We start from the raw sequence: 19,631 nt of genomic DNA on the forward strand, positions 1-19,631 counted from the left end.
AGATGCATACCTATCGGACATCTACATTTATGGTAGGTACAAAACTGTACTTTTTCCTGTCCAACCGATCCAAATCTTTTGTGGCCAGTCAGTCGCTCCAAAACTGTAAGTTAAGACAGGAAGTGCAAACTGATTTACAGCTTGGACTTTGTTCCTAGATGTCAACACTGTTTTCAGTATTAATTTTAGCCCTTAAAATATTCTTCACTAAGTTTTATTTGCGTTTGTTCAATGTTTTATTACTGATCCTTCATCAATTCCCAAATATTTATACACTCCCTCTTGCTCATGTTCTTTTAGATCACATTCTTGTCCCAAACCGATGTTTTCTTGGTGCTGCAGCTTTCCTGCTTTATAGGTTGCTTTTGCACATTTATCAAGACCAAATGACATTCTTATATCATCTGAAAAAGTTTTGACCACTTGCAGTTGTGCTTTCAGTTCCTCCTCTGATGAACTATACAGTGTTAAATCATCCACAAAAAGAAGATGAGAAATCTTTATACTTTGCTGCTTTCTGGGAGGCAAATTGTTGGCATGACAGCTTAATGGGTTAAAAATCAAGAAAAAAAGAGCAGCGGTGACAGAATCACCCCGGAATACTCCCTATGAATTTTTATCCCTGGAATAAGAATTTGTCCTGTGTTATGTCTTAACTGCATAGTGGTTTGCCACTGTTTCGTTGTTGCTGTAATGTAATCAATCAGTGCAGGGAGTATCTTATACACTTTTAAGCACTCTTTTATCCATGAGTGTGGGATACTGTCAAATGCTTGTTTATAGTCTCTCCATGCCATAGTTAAGTTCTTCCCCTTTTTACAGTTTTCCACTATGACTTTAACAACAAGTGGTCCTTTGTTCCATATGACTTTCTTTTATTACCCATTTGTTCTATTGCCATGATTGAGTTTTCTTCTAGGTGACTGTAAACTCTATCGGCATACAGTTTATATGGTGTCGGAAGGCAAGTTTTTGGTCTGTAGATTTTAGAATAGCTTGCAGGTTTGCTCTTAAGTATGAGCATTGTTTTTCCTGTTGTTAACTAGGTTGGTGAGTGTTCAGGCTGTGCATATAAATAGCTCTTATTCATGGCTAAATCTTCATGGAAAGATGCTAATACTTTGATCCAGAAGTTAGGTACTGCATCTGGGCCTGGTTTTTTCAATTAGGAGCTTTTCTTAACTTTGTTTCAATCTCTCTGGCTGTTACTTCATCCCATTTCATATCCTGTACATTTGAACTTCTTATTCTTTCTTACTTCTTCTGTCCATTCAGCATCTTTGTTATGTTCTGCAGGATCTTCATAGATGTTTCTCCAAAATGTATCTTTTTATTCTTTTCTTGGTGGTGTTTCAGTTCCTTTTGCCTTGTTTCCCAATTCTCTATAAAACTTTTTAAAGTCATCAATAAATTGCTTATTTTGTATTTTTCCTTTATGTTAATCTGCACATCTTCTAAGTTTGTATGCCTGTGCTGATATTTTTAGTGTATTATTTGTGATAAGTGCATGCTAGATCCTGATCTGTTCTGAGATGGCACATTGCTTTTATCACATATCTTTCAAAGCATTTTTGTTGATCTGTTTCCTCTTCTATACTCTTCTTACAGTGATACTTCTTGTCTTAGTTGCTTTATAGTTTTCTCTATTTATACTTCTGCAATGGCATTTGATTTTTCCCTTTCATTTATCTTACTGCCCTGTGTTTTTGGAAAGATTTTATCTGTTATTAATTTAGCTGCACAGTAATATATCCTATTTACTTCTGTTATATCGCATGAATCTCTATAATCAGTTCTAGTGTTCATTTGTTTTATCAAACTTCTAACTTTTTCGATTTTATTGACTTTCTATAGTCTGTTTCTTTCATCAATCTGAGTATGTCTGTCCATCTCTATTAAGTCAAGCAGCTCTTCTTTTAAATTATTTTCTTCTAAACTGAGAGCATATTCTTTATTCACTGTTTCCTGTGGGCATTCTATAGAAAGTTCCACAGCATCTTCCTGTGCCATATTCTCTTCTGTTTCATCCTGCGTCATCCATTGCTCCTTCATGTGGGAACTCACTGGCCTACTACATTAACTGTGTCAGAGTTGCCTCAGTTTCCTGTTCCTTCCCTTGCTGTGCAACTCCAACTGAGCTTTTGTCCTGGTTGCCTGTGGAAGGCTCCAAAGTATCTTCATATGACAATCATAGATGTTTTCCACTACACTAGTTTCTCCTTAATTTGGGGATCCTGCTGCGATGTTATCAAAGTTAGATTTTCTACACTAAATCCTTCAGTTTGCAGGTAATTCATAACCTCAGTTTCAATTTCATTAACTAATGCATTACTAATCCTCTTTTCTACTTTTCCTCTTTGTTTTCTTACTTTCTTTCTGTATTGTAAAATTCTCCATGTCTGGATGCCTTTGCCTGTATTTCTCTTCAGCTATCTTTGGTGCTGCTTTTTTATATTGATTAGTTTTGCTTTCTCCTTTGCATAAATATTGTACCATATTAAATGTCTTTCTATTTCCCATGTCCATATTTCTTCTTCAGATGTCTCGTGTTCCTCCTGTTTCTCCTTACATGGGGGACTCATTGTTCCATCATGCTGTGATATAACCTGTGTTAGACTTTCTACACTAAATCCTTCACTTCGCAGGTATTCCATAACAACAACTTCTATTTTTTAACTTCTACTTTACTAAACTTCTGTTCTACATTCCCTCTTTGTGATCATTTTTGTATTTTGAAATTTTCCAAATCTGGATGCCTTTGCCTGTATTTCTCTTCAAGTATATTTGAGACTGTTTTTTTTTTTGTATTGACTAATTTGGCTTTCTCCTTTCCATAAAGATTGCACCATATCTGACCTCTCTTTCTTTCTCATGTCCATACTTTTTTTATATACCTTTCAAAAATCTGTAGAAATTTCTAGATTTTGTTCTTTACATTTTCGCACTTCCTCAGTCGCTTCTTTTTCCAAAAGGCCCAAGGTTTCTTGGTCTGTATAATGTTTTTCATAAGTTTGTTGTATTAATGAACACAAATTTTTAATTGAAGCTTATGATGTTTTTTCTTGTGCAAGTATTTTTCTTATCTGTAATGTCTCTTAATCATTTTTTATATCTTCTGTCTGGAAATTCTGAGCTTTTCACGTAATAGTAAAAATACATAATTTCTTTCTTATCCTTAATAGTCCACTCTGTTGTCTTTATTGTTCTTTTTTGTCCTGCCAGTTTTTGTGAGTTTTGTGGACTGTTGCTTCATTCTTCAACAGGGGGACCATCCTCCGCCTGGACCTGGCCTAGATCTGTTGTAGGAATGTTTCCGTGTCTTGAGGATTTTACTGTTTCAATTTTTCCAGACCTGACATCAGTGCGCCTACCAAGATTGGGCACTTTTTTTTATCCTGGGTCTTGTGTGCACAGCTGTCTTTTTTATTTTTTAACCTTCTTCTGTCCATGATATATGCTATATAAAATACAGTCTATATATTATAGTCATCTTGGTGAGATTTAGTGAAAAACAGGGTTCACCTTGTGAAGGAACTTGCCAAGACTTGAGGATGAATACAATTCCAGCAGTACTACTCTCCTTTGCTTACTGATTTATCATCTCTCCATTCAGACCACTCCCTTCATTCCATGACCTTGCAAATGAGGCCAGTCAAGCTTATAAGCCTGTAACTCCCAGGGTCAGTTAATGGTCCCCCTTTGTGCAGAGGGCTTACTGTTGCTGTCCTTCATTCTGCCGGAGCATAGCCAGTACACAGGCTGTGGTTAAACAGGGATCCAAATAGGTCTGCTAGGTCATGGTTTAAATTTTTTAAAAAGCAGCCTGGCATGTCTGGTTTCATTGATGCCATGTTTTTGGCCTTGGAGAGTGCCGAGATTACCTGTTGTCTTGAGATAATAGGTGAGGAATGTTGGCAGGTATACTTTGGGGGGGGTGACTGGAGGGGACGGGTGGTGAAGTTTGTCCTAAATCTGTCAGCTAGCAGGTTGGCTATTACCTCCAATTGAGTATGGGTTGTGCCATCCACAACCAGTTCAGCGCATAGCTGGGTATTCCCTTTTATATTTCAGACATAGTTAAAGAATACCTTGTGATTATCCTTAGCTAGGGAGGTTATTGTTGCTTTGTAATTAGCTTTAGAGGGCTTGACAAGATCTCTAATTTACTTGTTTAAGCTAGAGAAGGATTTCTTCCGCTGCTGAGCCAGTTCCCTCTTATTTTTAGACATAAGTTTCTTTCTCTTGTTGTGTAGCCTGTTCATACTAGGGGTCCACCAGGGTGGTTTGTTTTTTTGGCAACATTTAATCTGGTCAGGTACAGACAATTTTATACAACTGCTTAAGTGGTTATACAGAGCATTGGTGTACAGCTCTGCATAAGAGTCTGTGTTATCTGTGTTTGAGAGGGCTTTGAAACTTCTTATACCATCACTTAGTAGGAAATTTGTCTTTGAAAATTTTTTAAGCATTTTGATGGGGTATCTGGTCTTATAATTACATTGAATTAGACTGATTTATTGTCCAGTCTTACCACAGAGAACATCACATGGGGGGTGCAGTGCTCCCCCATGTTAGTAAGCACTATGTCCAGAACATTTGAGCCTCTTGTGAGTGTGCTGACTAGCTGTAGCAGTGCATTTGCATTGACAAAGTCCAAGAACCTCTGAGCCAGCTTGTTTGTGGTCGTGTATGTTTCCCAGTGGATGATAGGACAATTAAAATCACCCAGGAGTAAGGCATTGGGCTGTATTGCAAGTGCCTCCAGTGAAGTCCAGGTATGTGGTGTGTTTTTCCTGTTTCATGGTGGGGGACCTATAGCTAGCTATGATGTGGTAGGGGGTTTTGCCTGTAGTTAATTGGCCATAGATTAGCTCAAGCGATTATATTGTTTGACCAGTCTCAAGGTGTACTTATCCTTAATTAAGATGTATACATCTCCTCCTCTGGTTCTTTCATGCTCAATTTGTGCTCTGAATGGATGGAAGGCATTGTAGCCCTGCATGGCCTTGGTGCTTTCCGTGCCTTTAAACCATGTCTCGGTGACTGCAGAGATGTCAGCATCTTCCAAATTTAAGAATGCTTCCAGGAAGCGCAGTTTCTTGTTTAGACTGCTAGCATTAAGCAGCAGTACCTTCAGTTTATCTAGAGAGGATTTTGTTATGTTGGAAGGATGGTTATATTGACACTACATAAAAAAGGCACAATAGGGGTGGCTAATGCCTTTGCCAGTATTCAAAAGCCTAGAGGAGATGGGTGCTGACCATCTCTGGGAAAACAGTGTGGCCCCATGTCTTCCCATGCTAACAGATATTGGATCCCCTTGGACTGACACCAGAAGTTAAGCCAATTGTTAAAGTCAATCATTTTTTGTTTGTATTGTGGCATCATCCTTGGAGAAGATAGAATGTTGCTTAAGGCTAGGCTTATACCTGCCTATGACACATAATCTGAGAGCTCAGTCATGCCTCCCTTCATATATTCCAGTGAAGCACATGTCAAGTCATTCACCCCCCACATGGACTATGACGGAGTCATACCAGTACTTGTCATTGAGTGTCTTGAGTGCTTGAATGACTTAACAGATCTTGGCACCTGACAGGCAGCAAACCATAACCCAGTCCTTGTCCTGCCAGGTGAGGGGAACATCCATGTGCCTCACAATAGTCACCTGTGACCAATAGATTAGGTTTTGTGATGCTACACCATATGGGCTTATTTGTTGAGACACTGGTGTGTGTGCTATTATGTGTTGTGGTTGTTTTTTGCATTATGTGTGTAGGTGGTTTCCATTTGGGAGGCCTCTGTTCTTACTAGTGAGTACCTCCACATGTGTGGGTTTATATGTCATGTCCTTACTTAGTGTGGGAAGTGTGTGTGTGTGTGTGTGTGTGTGTGTGTGTGTGTGTGTGTGTGTGTGTGTGTGTGTGTGTGTGTGTGTGTGTGTGTGCTGACAACCTGTTTGACATTCAATTTGTCCTTATGTGGGAGTCTTGCCTCCAATTTCATAGTGTAAAATCATTTCTCACATAAAGTATTTGTTTGTTTCAGGACTAAGTGGTTGTCAGTATACATGAGACAATTGCAGCATTGCCACAGGATTCCCATGTCTATCAGGCTGGATTAGAGAGATGGTGGTAAATTGCCTGTCCATGATAGTATTATGTTGACTACTTATGAGCAGTGGATTTGGAAGCGCAAACTGTGTATCAGCATATGCAACAGTTAAGATACTGCTAGGTGCACTGAAAGCTGTTTGCTTGATTGACGTTAATACAGTTGGTTTCTACTAGTCTTGGTGAATGGATTTGCAGATTTGGGTTACTCTTGTCCACAACAGTTTAATGTTTATAGGTAGGCCTAAGATGTAAATTGGGTGTTGCAGTAGTCTCTTTGTAGTTCATAGGTGGATATTAGGCTAACTGCCGTAAGAGTTATTCTAGGCCTAGCCAATCACACTAGACTAGGGATCAAACCCTGTACCTTGTGTCTGTGAAGTGAAGGCCTTAACCATTATGCCAAACCCTAAATGATATTTTCAGTTATGCTTCCTCTGACATCTACAAGCAGAAGACAAGTTGAGTACATGTCAGTGTGAGTTTGAATGTGGCTATCATTAAGATTGTTTTGGTATATTTGAAAAATGATTAGTTCAATAGATTGAAAAAATTGAATAGTTAAGGACAACATGAAACACATTTGTGAATAACAGAAAATTGTCAGCTAAATTTATAAAGCAAAATAAGCAGACCTTACTGCATTTGCATGGACTGTGCTTACTGTAAACTTTGTTATGGCTAGAATAAATATGTGTTGAAACAATGATATCATTCATAAATCACATGCTAGAATATTCCGTTTTGGACACAACTTGAAGACGAGTAAAGAATCAGAGAGGCTTTATACTTAAAGGAGTGAAACTGATATTATGTGTGATCATACGTAACACCATTAGCTTCCCAAGCATGTAATCCATAGGGGTGTTACCCTGCCCCACCATACTTGTATTGAGCTGCTGTAAACACACTGCCTGAGAATACATTTTCATTAAAACAATGTAGCTTGCAAAATGTGTTTAAATGATTGTTTTTTTTTATGTTGACACAAAGAAACTTGTATCTCTGTCAAATAACCAGGAGCATTTTAATTACTGATGCTTCTTGTTTGGGATGGTGACAGATTAAGAGGACTTGAATTAGTTTGTATTTTATAATGTTATTTGTTGGATGTAATTCACTATTCTCCCCACTCCCCAGCCAACCTTTTTATCTGGGACATATCACATTTTTGAATGAAAATCAGGGACAGACGAGTAGTGTATAAGTTAGATTGTAATTGTTGCTTTAATCACAACATCTAGCCTAACCACCCCACAAGAAAGGTCTGCAACCAACAACCTCCAAAATGGGGGAATTAAAGCAAAACTACAAGAAAGCATTTGTCTGTAGACTCACAACTAAATACACCACTTTATTGATGAAATTCATTTATTGAATTTCTGTAATTTTGCCAAGCAAATCAACACCAACAAGCATGCTTTTTTAAAGGACTCATTATGAAATGTTCTACTTTAATATATTGCAACACTTTTACAACCAAGCAAATCAACACAAGCAAGCAAGCAGCTTCCAAAGGACTTGCCTCTAACAATTTTAGTGAAAAAATGGCATTTCTTTAATATATTTGCAATGCTTGTATGTATTGTTTGTTCATCATACAAGTCATGCCTGTGAAAAGGCACTGGCACACAGTTTCTTTTACTGGTAGCCAGTTCCTGTCACACTAACTCACAAGTAAAAGAAAGAAAATTGCCATAAAGTGACTGGCTATTTATGGGGAGGACAGTTTTAGTGGCGTGGTAACAGAAAACAGAATGATTGGATGGACTTTAAACTGTTCCTAGCTACTGTGACTTGGGAACTGCTATCAAAGTCAAGTTCTGATTGACTTTACATTGCTTTGGAAGTTGAATGGTTGGGGGATTCAGCATGTTTTGAGTGTGGTGTAGAAGAGGGACTTGTGCATGAAATTGAAATGAAGGTGGCGAATGGGAGAGTTCACTACGCAGCAGCTGCAACCTGCAGATGGTCCTTGCTTTAGCTGTGGCTGCTGGCTGCTAACTGAGAACTAAAAATAAAAAAATAACAAAACATGCAAGATGCATCCTGGCAGAATGGTGCCCTAGGTGACCACTTGATTTGCTTGTCATTATGGCCAGCTATGCATAGATATTAATGAATAATCTCTGTGCTTTTGCATTATAAGAGACATAGATGACAAGTAATATAGCTTAATTATATGATCATTAATTATGTTGTACTTTTTATGTTGAAAACCAATAAAAATACTTTTAAGGAAAGACAAAATTGAGTTCAGTCAGAGATCATGATATTGATACAAAAGAAAGCAGTGGATCAGTGAAATCTACACAAAAAAAGATTTTTTTTCTGAATGCATTGAACATGCCCTTAAATTCATGCTGATACTGTTGTTATCAAGCTGCTTAATAAATAATTATGTATTGTTGTATGGTTCTGTCTTAATCTGGACAAGACAGAAGAAAAAAATTCCCATGTATTGAGACAACTGTTTTTATTTATGTTCCAGTCTAATTTCTTTATGTTTTACTCCTGCTTAATGTGTTATGTATTATATATTTCAGGTTGACACAGAATAGTTAACTCTATTTGTAGTCCCCCAGATCTTTACCTTGCTTGCTTAAAAAGTGGGCCCTTTAATTGACTTGATAATACTGAGAGATTTTATGTCTGATGGAAGCTTCTTTTTTTTGCCCTTGGATGGCTCAGATGACCTTGGCTTGAGTGAGGCTAATCACTAATGTTACTAAGCCTTCAGATAAGGTTTTAGTTTCATTAACATGAAGGCTAGTTGTTGAAATATCCTCCTCGAACGTGTTAGAAATTATTTGCTTGCCAGTATTGCTTTGACTTGTTTACTGGAAAATTTTGAGCACAGGCTATATGATGTTCTCCTTTAGAAGATGTAATATTGCAAATGATAAGTGTCATAACTAAAGGTGCTTTTTAACAATTTAGTAAGTAAGAATTTAAATAAGAAAGTGGAATGTATTAGGTGATGTATTTTACAATTTATGAATTAAACTGCAGTGGCACAATGGTGTAACGGTTTGCATTGCTGCCTCACTAGTGGCATTTAGTTTGGTTCTGAGTTAAGTTCCTTCGGTGCAGAGTATGCATGTCCTCTCTCTGTCCATGTGGACACTTCTGATTTCTCCAATATCCCAAAGGTGCACTGTAGGTGAACTTGTGATGTCCCTAGTTGCCTGTGGGTGTGCATACAGTTTGTGAGCATTCATGTGTGATTGCTATCTTGTCCAGTATTATTTTCTCTGTCTTTCATCCGCTGGGTGCTGGGATAGGTTCTGGGCTAGCCAAGACCCTAAATGTAATAAATCAGGTGGTTGTAGCATGAATGAGAGAGTGAATGAAAAAAAATACTTTGCTTATTGGTGAAGGCTTTTAGGTTAGATGTGAGCATAAGCCCTGGTCTTATACTTCTCAACTGTCCATGTTTTGCAGAATGTCCAGATTTTTGCCTCAAAATTTTGGTCTGTTCCTCATAAAATTTGTGGTTTTCTGGCAAATCACTGGGATGATCACAGGAATGAAATCCCTAAATAATGGCATACATTTGAGTTTCAGACTTCATATCTGTTAGAAAATGTGTTTTAACACAAAATGTTATTCTAGCTTCTGTATAAGTTTATAAGAGCCATATTTAAAATATGTCCCTATTTTGGAACTTTGTCTCCCATTATGTCAGGCTTTGTCCAGATTTCTTGGGCTAAGAGGTTGAGAAGTATGCTTGGTCTTTATGTGAAATATAAGTACGCACTATCTAGAAAAAGTAACTTAGAATTATATCAGACGTATGAAACAAATGTTCTGTTTGAAATGCTTAAGCAGAAAGAGAGCGTTGTGAGAAGGTAAATCTACAGACAAAGACAGTCACTAGTTTAATACTTATAAACACTTTAAGGTTAAATAGCATTTAATTGTAAGCATTTTCGAGTAACAGCAGCAGAGTAGTACAGAAGATAGCATTACTACTTACAGATCTTGCATTACTACTTACAGAAGATAGCATTACTAATTACAGATCTTGCATTACTACTTACAGATTATGCATTGCTACTTACAGATCTTGCATTACTAATTACAGATCTTGCATTACTACTTACAGAAGATAGCATTACTACTTACAGATCTTGCATTGCTACTTACAGATCTTGCATTGCTACTTACAGATCTTGCATTGCTACTTACAGAAGATAGCATTACTACTTACAGATCTTGCATTACTACATACAGATCTTGCATTGCTACTTACAGAAGATAGCATTACTACTTACAGATCTTGCATTGCTACTTACAGATCTTGCATTGCTACTTACAGATCTTGCATTGCTACTTACAGAAGATAGCATTACTACTTACAGATCTTGCATTACTACATACAGATCTTGCATTGCTACTTACAGAAGATAGCATTACTACTTACAGATCTTGTATTGCTACTTACAGATCTTGCATTGCTACTTACAGATCTTGGCTTTGCACTTTCTGACTAAAGTGCCTCCGGTGCAGAGTTTGGCTTTTCTCCCTGCATCCTCATTTTTTTGCCAGCCTTCTGGTTCAAACCACCCCACCCCCATATCCTAAAGACTTGCTATTAGGTGACTTGGCAGTAGTGCCCTGACTTGCCCATAGGTATGCATGCATTGTGCAAGGGAGGAATGTATGTCTATAGGAAGAGCATCTCATTAAGAATGAGTTTTTATGCCTATTGCCAGTTGAGATCAGGGATAGACTTCAGTTGCCCATTGACCCTGAATTTGGTAAAGTGGGTATCAGAAAATGAATGAATGGTTGGATGAAAGATTGAATGAATTCTAGAGTAGAAGTAATAATTGGCTTTGGTAAAACTGATTATTTTGAAATTTTGGCTGTTTAGGGCTGTTCCAATGTAGAGGTCATGCAGCTGCTTCCGAGATGTTTGGTCAGCTGCTTGGTGTTGTATTATATTTTGAATACTGCCATGGGAATGATCAGTGATTGGGAGGTACAATTTCAATAAATCTGCTCTTGGCCTATGTTTATTTTGTTTTTGAGGAATGAGATTACACCTCATACTTAACACCATATTGTTATGGTATGGATAGATTTTTACGTAAACTTGTAAAATAACTTTCATATTTCTTGTTTAAAATATTTAACAAATAACATGAACATGTTTCTCAGTGACATATGCCTCTGCTATTCCATTTTTAAGGGGCAGGTAGTAAAACTGTAGACTAGTTTTATAATGTTCCCTCAGGTTCTGTTTTAAAAACCAGTTTTGCTAATGGATTATGTAATATTCAAGGGGTAAATGGAGTATTAATCCCTGCAGAATGTGTGTACATTGTATAGTATACAAGACTTGGATAAGCATGCATATAGCCCAGCACAGCCTCCAGCTACATGATGCAAAGATGAAACCCTACTGGTCTTTTTCCTCAACCACAACATGGTTTAAACTGTTAATCATACATAATTATAACTAAGTATTTTACTTGAAAGCTATTTAGTGGTTCATGCCATCAGTAATGAAGTTGAAATATGTGTGCTTCATGACCTATGAAAACCAACTTTTTAAATGTTTCCATCTTGGGACCACATCTTTTCTGTCAGTAAATTTGCCAGTGGTTGCAAAGCCTTTAAAACCATTCTTTGTAGCAATGATTGTAGTTTATTAATTTTTGGCTTCAAGTTGGGCAGTTGGAACATTTTGTCATGCAGGATGACTCTTTCTCTCTACAAAGCTAGTTAAAGATGCCGTAATCAATGTTCTTTTGGGATCCCAACTTTCACTTCTCAGAGAAGCAAGATAACTTGTGCAATACAGACAGTAAATATGTTCTTGCCTTGTTTCGGTCTATTGTGTCCACAATTTTATTTTATTATGTTTGTCATTCCTTTTTTCAGTAATTAACTTTCTTTGTCTTTAATTGTGTTTTATGAGATGAGTAAGCTTATCTGATATAGTTCATTACTGTAGATTTTTGGCTTATAATTGAAATGCCGTTCTTAACATATATTCCTCTGACTTTTTGATTTATGTTCAGATGCTGTACCTTCATCGATTAAAGGATATACGAGCAACTCTGGTTATTTCCCCATTCTTCAAATCTCATGAGGTGAGCTTATGTTCCTTTTTATGCAATGTATATACTTTATCAATGACCGCATTTTCATTTTTACATTCTGTGCATGTTATTTTTGTCACTGATTTCTGGTACAACTATTTTATAGTCACATGTTTATACAATATGAATAAACTGGTCTTACGTTAGATAATAAGTTCTTACATTTAACTTTCAATAACTTCCCATTTTTAAGCATGTAAATCCAAATATTACAATTAATTATTTTATCTAATATTCATTGCAGGTTTGATTTAATATTGTTTTTAAACACAAATATTCAAACAAGTTAACTATTTACAGCATAATTTAAGATGCCTTTCTATATCACTGTTGCAGTGTTCTTTACTTTTGGGATATCCTGCAGAAGATAGCCTAAACATCCAGCTAGCATACCAAAGTCTTTACACCTCCCAGGCATTGTACATAAGATACATGTCATACATGCAAGGCGTAAGGTACCTATGTAACATACGGATGCCTAATCTTCAGAACATCTTTGCTGTCAGTCTGAATGCTGCCTCTGAAATTGGCCTGTACACCATTTACCAAGCTGGTTCATATACTGAACCTTTTAAATTTAAGTGCTCCATTGGGGTTTCTCCCTTTCTTTTTTCCTGCTTATACTGTTTTCATGTCAACCTGGAAAGGCAAATGTGAGTGTAGGAGGCAGGTTCTCCATAATGATGGACACGAGAAGTCCCTTTTTTGTTTGGGTGCTACACATGACCATACACAGTGTGAGATTTGTTTCAAATGTTTGCCCCTAAGATACTCCACCATCATCTGTCATCCCTCTCTATTTATTTGGAAAATCAACATTTGAAGCTTTTGGTTCAGGGTACCATGGCTGAATCTGCCCGCCCTAAAGTTCAGCTGCCACTTAAGAAAAAAGCTAAAAAGGTGTAAACTGATCCTGCTGCTGTCTAGCTTCCACTGGACGTCTCTTTGTTTTTGATGAAGCACCCGAGGATTATCCAGTGCCAACGTCAGTTCTCTGTGCCTCAACCTAGCAGAGCTGCCTACCTTCACATCTACCGAGGTTGTACATAATGGGGGAACTACTGTGGAGTATATCTGAGAGGCCAAGTAAGATTCCCCAAATATTAGTTAGGGAAGAGGTGTCTGGTACTCTCACTAAATGCAGGCGGGGTCAGAACCTTCTAAATTTGTCAAAATGTTCCTTTAAAAAAGAAAAAAAAAACAAACAACCATTGACTTCTGTGGCTAGGGATCCACACAGAGTGTGGCAGGACTTTACTTAGGGGCTGTTTAATGCCCTTATGGTCCTGAAACCCCTGCAAGGGTTGTCTTTTCCTGCTTCTACTCCCTGGTCTTCTACCCCTTCTACAAGGATTAGGGATTCTGATTCTTCTGATGAAGACTTGGATACTGGTGAAGAATCATTGGCATATTCCTCCCAGATCCACTCTTCTCTCACCTTGGGGTCTGATGATGAAGATTCACTGTCACCAGATTCTCCTTTTGAAAGATTATCTTTTTGAGAATACAGTGTTCCATAGAAAGAAACACTTTAAGTGGCACTCTTCCCAGGTTTGTGAGGTTCAAAAGATATGTAACGAACTCTTGCAAATGGACTCACCCAGACCTTCTGTACTCCCTCCTCATTTAGCTGTCCTTTTGAATACATTTGCAGCAGTTTCTTAGCCTCCTAAATCTAAATCTCTGGCCCCGAGAAGCAAGACAGATTTTATAAGGTCCCTAAAGATCATAAGTGTTTGTATAAAAGTCCTTCTGAGCTTGCTGTTGTTTCTGTGTCCACAGATAATCCATCCAAACTTCTATCTTCTTCCAAGCCTTTACCTTCTGACAAGGGCAGCCATGCTGTGGAGAGATGTGTGAAAAGATGTACACTTCTCCTACTTTGACTTTTAAGGCCATTAATTATCAGACCTACATGACTAGATATGTCCTGGTTTTTCTGTCCCAGTTTGGGGGGCAGGGCGGAGGGCTGGTATACCTGATTCTGATAGTAAGACTTCTGCCCTTTCTATTCTGAGCTCTGCCTCTCAGGTGGCTTGCCATTCTGTTAAATACAGCTATAATGCTGCTGATGCCTCTTCTATGGCAGCCATGTCTGGTTCTTTCATGAGGAGATACTCTTGGTTGTGGCTTCAAGCCTTACCTGAGGACATTAAGGCCAAAATTGTAGATCCCTTCCCCTTAGACAACCAGAATCTATTTGGTACCGCTGCTGCAGAATTGTTTAAAACTCTTCAGGATAAGAGTATGGTTATGCAAGACCTGAAGCAGATTTCCCCTGTGCCCACATTCCTGAGGAACTATCTATCTAAATCTTTTGCATGTAGGCAGCCTAGACAACCTGCTATTAGCAAGAGGGTTTCTAAGTGGATTTTCCCAGACAAACCCATTCAGAGATCTAGAGGCCAAACCCCCCTTCCTGACAAATATGCCTCTATCTGACATCTAGCCTCCATCTTCCCCTCTGCCAGATTCCTCTGTCCCTCAGGCTAATCCTTTCCTTTCCTGTTTGGCAACATATAACCATGGACCCCCTCTGTTCTCTCTATCATCCAAAATGGTTATGTTATGGCTTGGAAATCCCTTCCTCCATTTTCTAGCCTTTCTCAGCCTCTTCCTTGATAGCTTCCTCATTTTTCTTTGGTTGTGCATGATCTGATGGATCAGGTAACCATCCACCCTGTTCTTTTGTTTCAGCAGGCAACAGGTTTTTATTTCAGAATGTTTCTGGTTTCCAGGAAGGAGAGGTTGTAGAGGCCCATCCTAGATCTGTCCTTTCTCAACACCTTTCTCAAAGTCCCTTCTTTTGGGATGTTGAATTTTCAGACACTTTTTCCTCTGTTGTATCCTCAAGCTTTTCTGGTTTCTCTGGAATTGAAGAACACTCACCTCCATATTGCCATCCACCCTCTCTTCAGAAGTTTTTATGTTGTTCTGTTTGTTCCTCTCATTATCAGTTCTCTGCTTGCCTTTTGGCATGTATGCAGCTCACATGGTCTTTACCAGATATCTAGCCTTTCTGGTAGCCTTCTGCAGACTTTAGGGAATTCAAATCTTCCCTTATTTGGATGACCTTCTAATTCAAGTTACCTCTCAGCAGCTTCTGCTTCAAAATCTACACTTTGCAATGCTTCTTCTGCACAGTGTGGGGTTCAGCCTCTATCTCAAAACGTCTCTGTTGACTCCTTCTCAGGACTAGGTGTTTTGGGGTTGCAGGATTCAAACCATTCCAATTTTAGATAGTTTCCTATCTGCCAAGGTCCTGTCTTTGACTGCTTATTTCTAGTTTGCTCTTTGTCTTCCAGTCCTTCCTACAAGGGAATTTTCCAAGCTCTGGGGTACATGTCATCCACCATTTCCATGGTTTCTTCTGCCAAACTCTGCATGAGGGCATTTCAGTGGAACCTGAAGACCAGCACTGTCACTATTTGAAATATCTTGTCCCTCTATTACCGTGTCTTAAGCTTGAGCTCCACTGGTAGATTTGTCAGATTTCCCTTAATCTAGCTCTGCTTTTCCAAGTTTCTCTCCCCACTCAGGAGCTGTACACAAATACTTCCAAATATAGTTGGGGACCCTCCTCCAACAACCTTAATAGTCCAGGGTCTTTTGTCCCATGAACAACCAGCAGACCACATCTACATCAGGGCTCTACTTCTAGCTCTCCGGGCTTTCCACTTCCTTTAGGTTCCAGGTTCTCTAAAGGTTTTTTACAGACAATATCCGTCACTTCTCCCCTTTTCTAAGTAACGCTGTTTATATAATCTTGTATGCTCTAGTGTAAGCCTATTCTCATGACCAATACTCTGCTAAGTACATTAACTTTCTTTTCAAGTAATCTACTGTTAATGCATAGTAATGCTTTAAAAAATTAAGCAAAACACTAAGCAACTGTGCACCTTTTTTCTCAACTGTAACCTGTCTACAATGTATTGTGTAAGTCTTAGCAAACAACTTTGATGTAAAAAATTGAAATCTATCTGTTTATATGTACCTAGTGTCTAAATATGGAGCTTTTCTGTCTGGGCCTCTGCTGAAAATGGGTTATGTGACCTATTCGGACCATCCCAGTTAACAAATGTCAAATAAGTAAAATAGATAAATAAATACCACAGCCCTGTGGTAATTCAGCAAACAAAGGGGCACAAAATCATACTGTCTTTGCAGGCTGGCTGTTCAGGTTTGGGATTTTGCAGTCCACCATCATTTAGTTCTTAAAGCAGTCTATATCCCTTCAAAGCACAGTCTGGTGACAGAATCTCTGAGCAGGTTCAGAACAAATCCTTATGAATGGCTGCTTCAAAGGGAGGTGTTTCTAGACATTGTACATCTTTGAGGTACTCATCAGATCTTTTTTTTTGCCCCCCTCTGAACAAACAACTTCCCCAGTATAACTCCAGAGTGCCAAGTCCTCTGGCTTTGAAAGTGGATGCCATGCCTTTTTGTTGGAAGAGGATGTTCCTGTATGCCTAGCCACCTCTGCCTGTACTGCCACAGGTCCTGCACAAGATTATGTGGGGCACACCCAAAATTTTACTGGTGGCTCTGTTTTGGCCCAGACAGCACTGGTTCCCCCTTCTCTTTCATCTGGCTAGGGACCATCATCACAAGTTACCTCATAGGATGGATCTTCTCACATCTTCTCAAGACAACGGATCTCTCATTCACCCTCATTGGTCAACCCTTCAACTGCCACTTTAGGTGATAGTGTTTTGATTCCTTTCAAGCACCAATTTTCTGAGGATGTGCGTCTAGTTTTGCAGGAGGCCAAAAAAAAAAACACTTTTAGAAAATACTATATGACTTAATGGAAGAAAATGTATATTTTGTGCATCAAGCATGATCTAGACCATTTTTCTGTAGGGGTCCCTGCAGTCCTTTCTTATTTGTGTGAGTTGCTCTATTCTGGTTTAGTATATTCATCTGTGAAAGTTTATTTGTCAGCCTTTTTCTGCCTGTCTGCCTCTGAATCCACGTTTGGCTTTTACTTTTAAAGTCAAACAATTTTTAAAAGGTGTTCTTCATATCTGGTCTCCAAGAAAGCCTATTCCTTCTTATTGGGACCTTAATTTTGTTCTTGAAAATTTGATTCAATCCCCTTTTGAGCCTGCTTTTTCCTTTCCCGTACAACATTGTACTTGTGGTGGTGGCTCTTACTTTTGTCAAGAGGATCTCTGAACTTCAAGCACTCCTTTTTTGGATTTTCACAAAGACAGGGTGTCTCTTTGTACTAATTCTTCTTTTCTGCCCAAGGTGACTAATGATTTGTCCTTGAATCAGTCCATTCATCATCCTTCTTTTTTTCCCTTTAACATACAGTTCTAGTGAGAGGGTTCTTCACACCTTGGATTTGTATAGGCGGCTCAGATGTTACGTGGATAAGACAAAACACGTCAGGAACTCTGACAACTTTTTATTTCCTTTCATGTTAGGAAGTTAGGTTTGAAGCTATCTAAGCAAGCCACCTCCTCATGGATTTCTAAGGCCATTTATTTTTGTTCTTTTCATGGCAAACACCTTCCCCCTTTTGTTCATGTTCATTCTGCGAGAGTAATGGCCTCTTCTAGTGCTTTTTTTTCAAGGGACTGGATACTAGCTCCATTTTGGAAGCTGCTGTTTGGTCTTTTGTTTACACTTTTACCAAATATTACAAGTCGAATGTCATTTCCAAGATCAGGGTGGGTTTTGCCAGGGCCATCCTTCACAGGCTGTTCTGTGCTTTCTTTCTCGCATACTTTCCAGTAGAGTTTGCACTCTCCTAAAAGTAAAGAATACTGCAGCAGTGATAAGGAAGGACATAGCAGAGTTGTGTAAGATCTTACCATAGCAGTAGATGTACTACTTCTCACTCTTGCAGTATTCTGTCCCTCCCTCCTGCCCCTTGTCTCTCTCTTTTGCCCTCCTTCTGGCCAGGGGGGTATTTCTTATATCCTTGCCTCCTTCTTCCCTTCTTGGACATGCATGTTATTGCTTTCCTCTGGGATTGCACGGGTTCTCCTGGGGCACTTCAGTTTTGAAGATTAGGCATCCATGAGTAATATATGTACCTTATGTCTTGCAAGCAGGACACACATCTGACATACGATGTCCAGTAAGTGTACAGACTTTGGTATGCTAGCCAGACATTAGGCTATCCTCGGCAGGATATGCCAAAAGTAAAGAATAGTACAGCACTGAGATGTAGGGCATCTATGGATATGGTAAGATCTTAGACAACTGCACTTCTTTTTTTTTTTCCGTTGGCTTGCCTGTCTGGGGTCCCATAAGAATTTGTTCCAGGAGTTGCAAATAACCCATTCTTTCAAATATTTTATTCCTGTTAAAAGCAGTTCCATTATGACTAACAGTAAATTATAACTTGAACTGATTCTGAAGCATAGCATACATAAAAATATTTGAAGTAAACTATACTGTTCTGTATGCAGAGCAGATATAATTAAAATGCTAATAATGTGGTGTTTAAACTACTGTGCATCCCTAACTTTCAGGTTTGCAGCAAGCTGAAATAAACTTATCTCACTTAAAAGTAAATGCTTCACTGGTAAAAAGAAGGTAAAGGGATTTCAGTATCAGATCCTGGACTGTGGCATGTGACACTTGTCTGGGTAAAGGCAGTACTTTACTCTCGAGTTGGATAGCCAGTGGTAGAATAGTCTGATAGTTCATAGGTTCATAGGCTGGTACTAGGCTATTGGCCCTAGGGCCTATACAAGCCTATCCAAAAAGGTACCCTAGCTTTTGCCACCCAAGAAAATTATTTTCCTGTGCCCCTGTCAAGCAGAGCCACAGAAGTGATCCCGGGGGTGAATTTCCTGTCTCCCATCCAAACATCAAGATTTTTCTTGAAGAGTGCTAATGAGGAGCTTTGTTTGATATAGATCGGTAGTTTGTTCCAGCGTATGGAAAGTCTCTGGGACAGGAATCTATGCCTCCAGCATGTCCTGTTTATTGTGGTGACAAGGTTTAGTTTCTTAGAGCATGTAGCTCGGAGGGATTGGGATTTCTTTAAGTGGAGCATGTCCAACAGCTCTGGGTTTGACATAGCTTTGTATGTTAGGCAGAGATCATCTCTGAGTAGGCGATATGTGACAGAGTAAAGCTGGAGTTTTTTTTAGACGGTCTGCATAGGTCATCTGTTTGAGGCCGGTAATCCTCTTTGTGAGGTATTTCTGTGGCCTTTCCAGTTGTTGTAGATGTCTTGTGAGGTACATACCAAAAGGGGCGTTGTACTCTATAATGGATCTAATGAGTGATGAGTAGAGGGTAACAATGACCACATTTTTTCCTGGATGAGAAACCTTTTGTGATGAGGTGTGCCACGTAGAAGGATTTCCTAACTACTGTGGCGATGTGATTATCAAAGGAGAGACTACTGTCCACCTGTGTCCCAAGGTCTCTTATCACA

General features: G+C 38.8%; 1 protein-coding gene across 1 annotated transcript in view; it reads left to right on the forward strand.

Moving 5' to 3' along the window:
• The window catches only part of ITPKB (inositol-trisphosphate 3-kinase B), a 1,126,253-nt gene that overhangs the window by 1,014,325 nt on the left and 92,297 nt on the right, over nucleotides 1-19,631 (forward strand). The window contains exon 7 of the mRNA XM_044059604.1: nucleotides 12,146-12,217. Within this exon, the coding sequence (XP_043915539.1) occupies nucleotides 12,146-12,217 (72 nt within the window). The remainder of the gene's footprint in view (nucleotides 1-12,145; nucleotides 12,218-19,631) is intronic.

This window comes from Protopterus annectens, chromosome 1.part2 (assembly GCF_019279795.1).
Source record: "Protopterus annectens isolate FY-2018-M chromosome 1.part2, PAN1.0, whole genome shotgun sequence".
Taxonomy (NCBI): Eukaryota; Metazoa; Chordata; order Ceratodontiformes; family Protopteridae; genus Protopterus; species Protopterus annectens.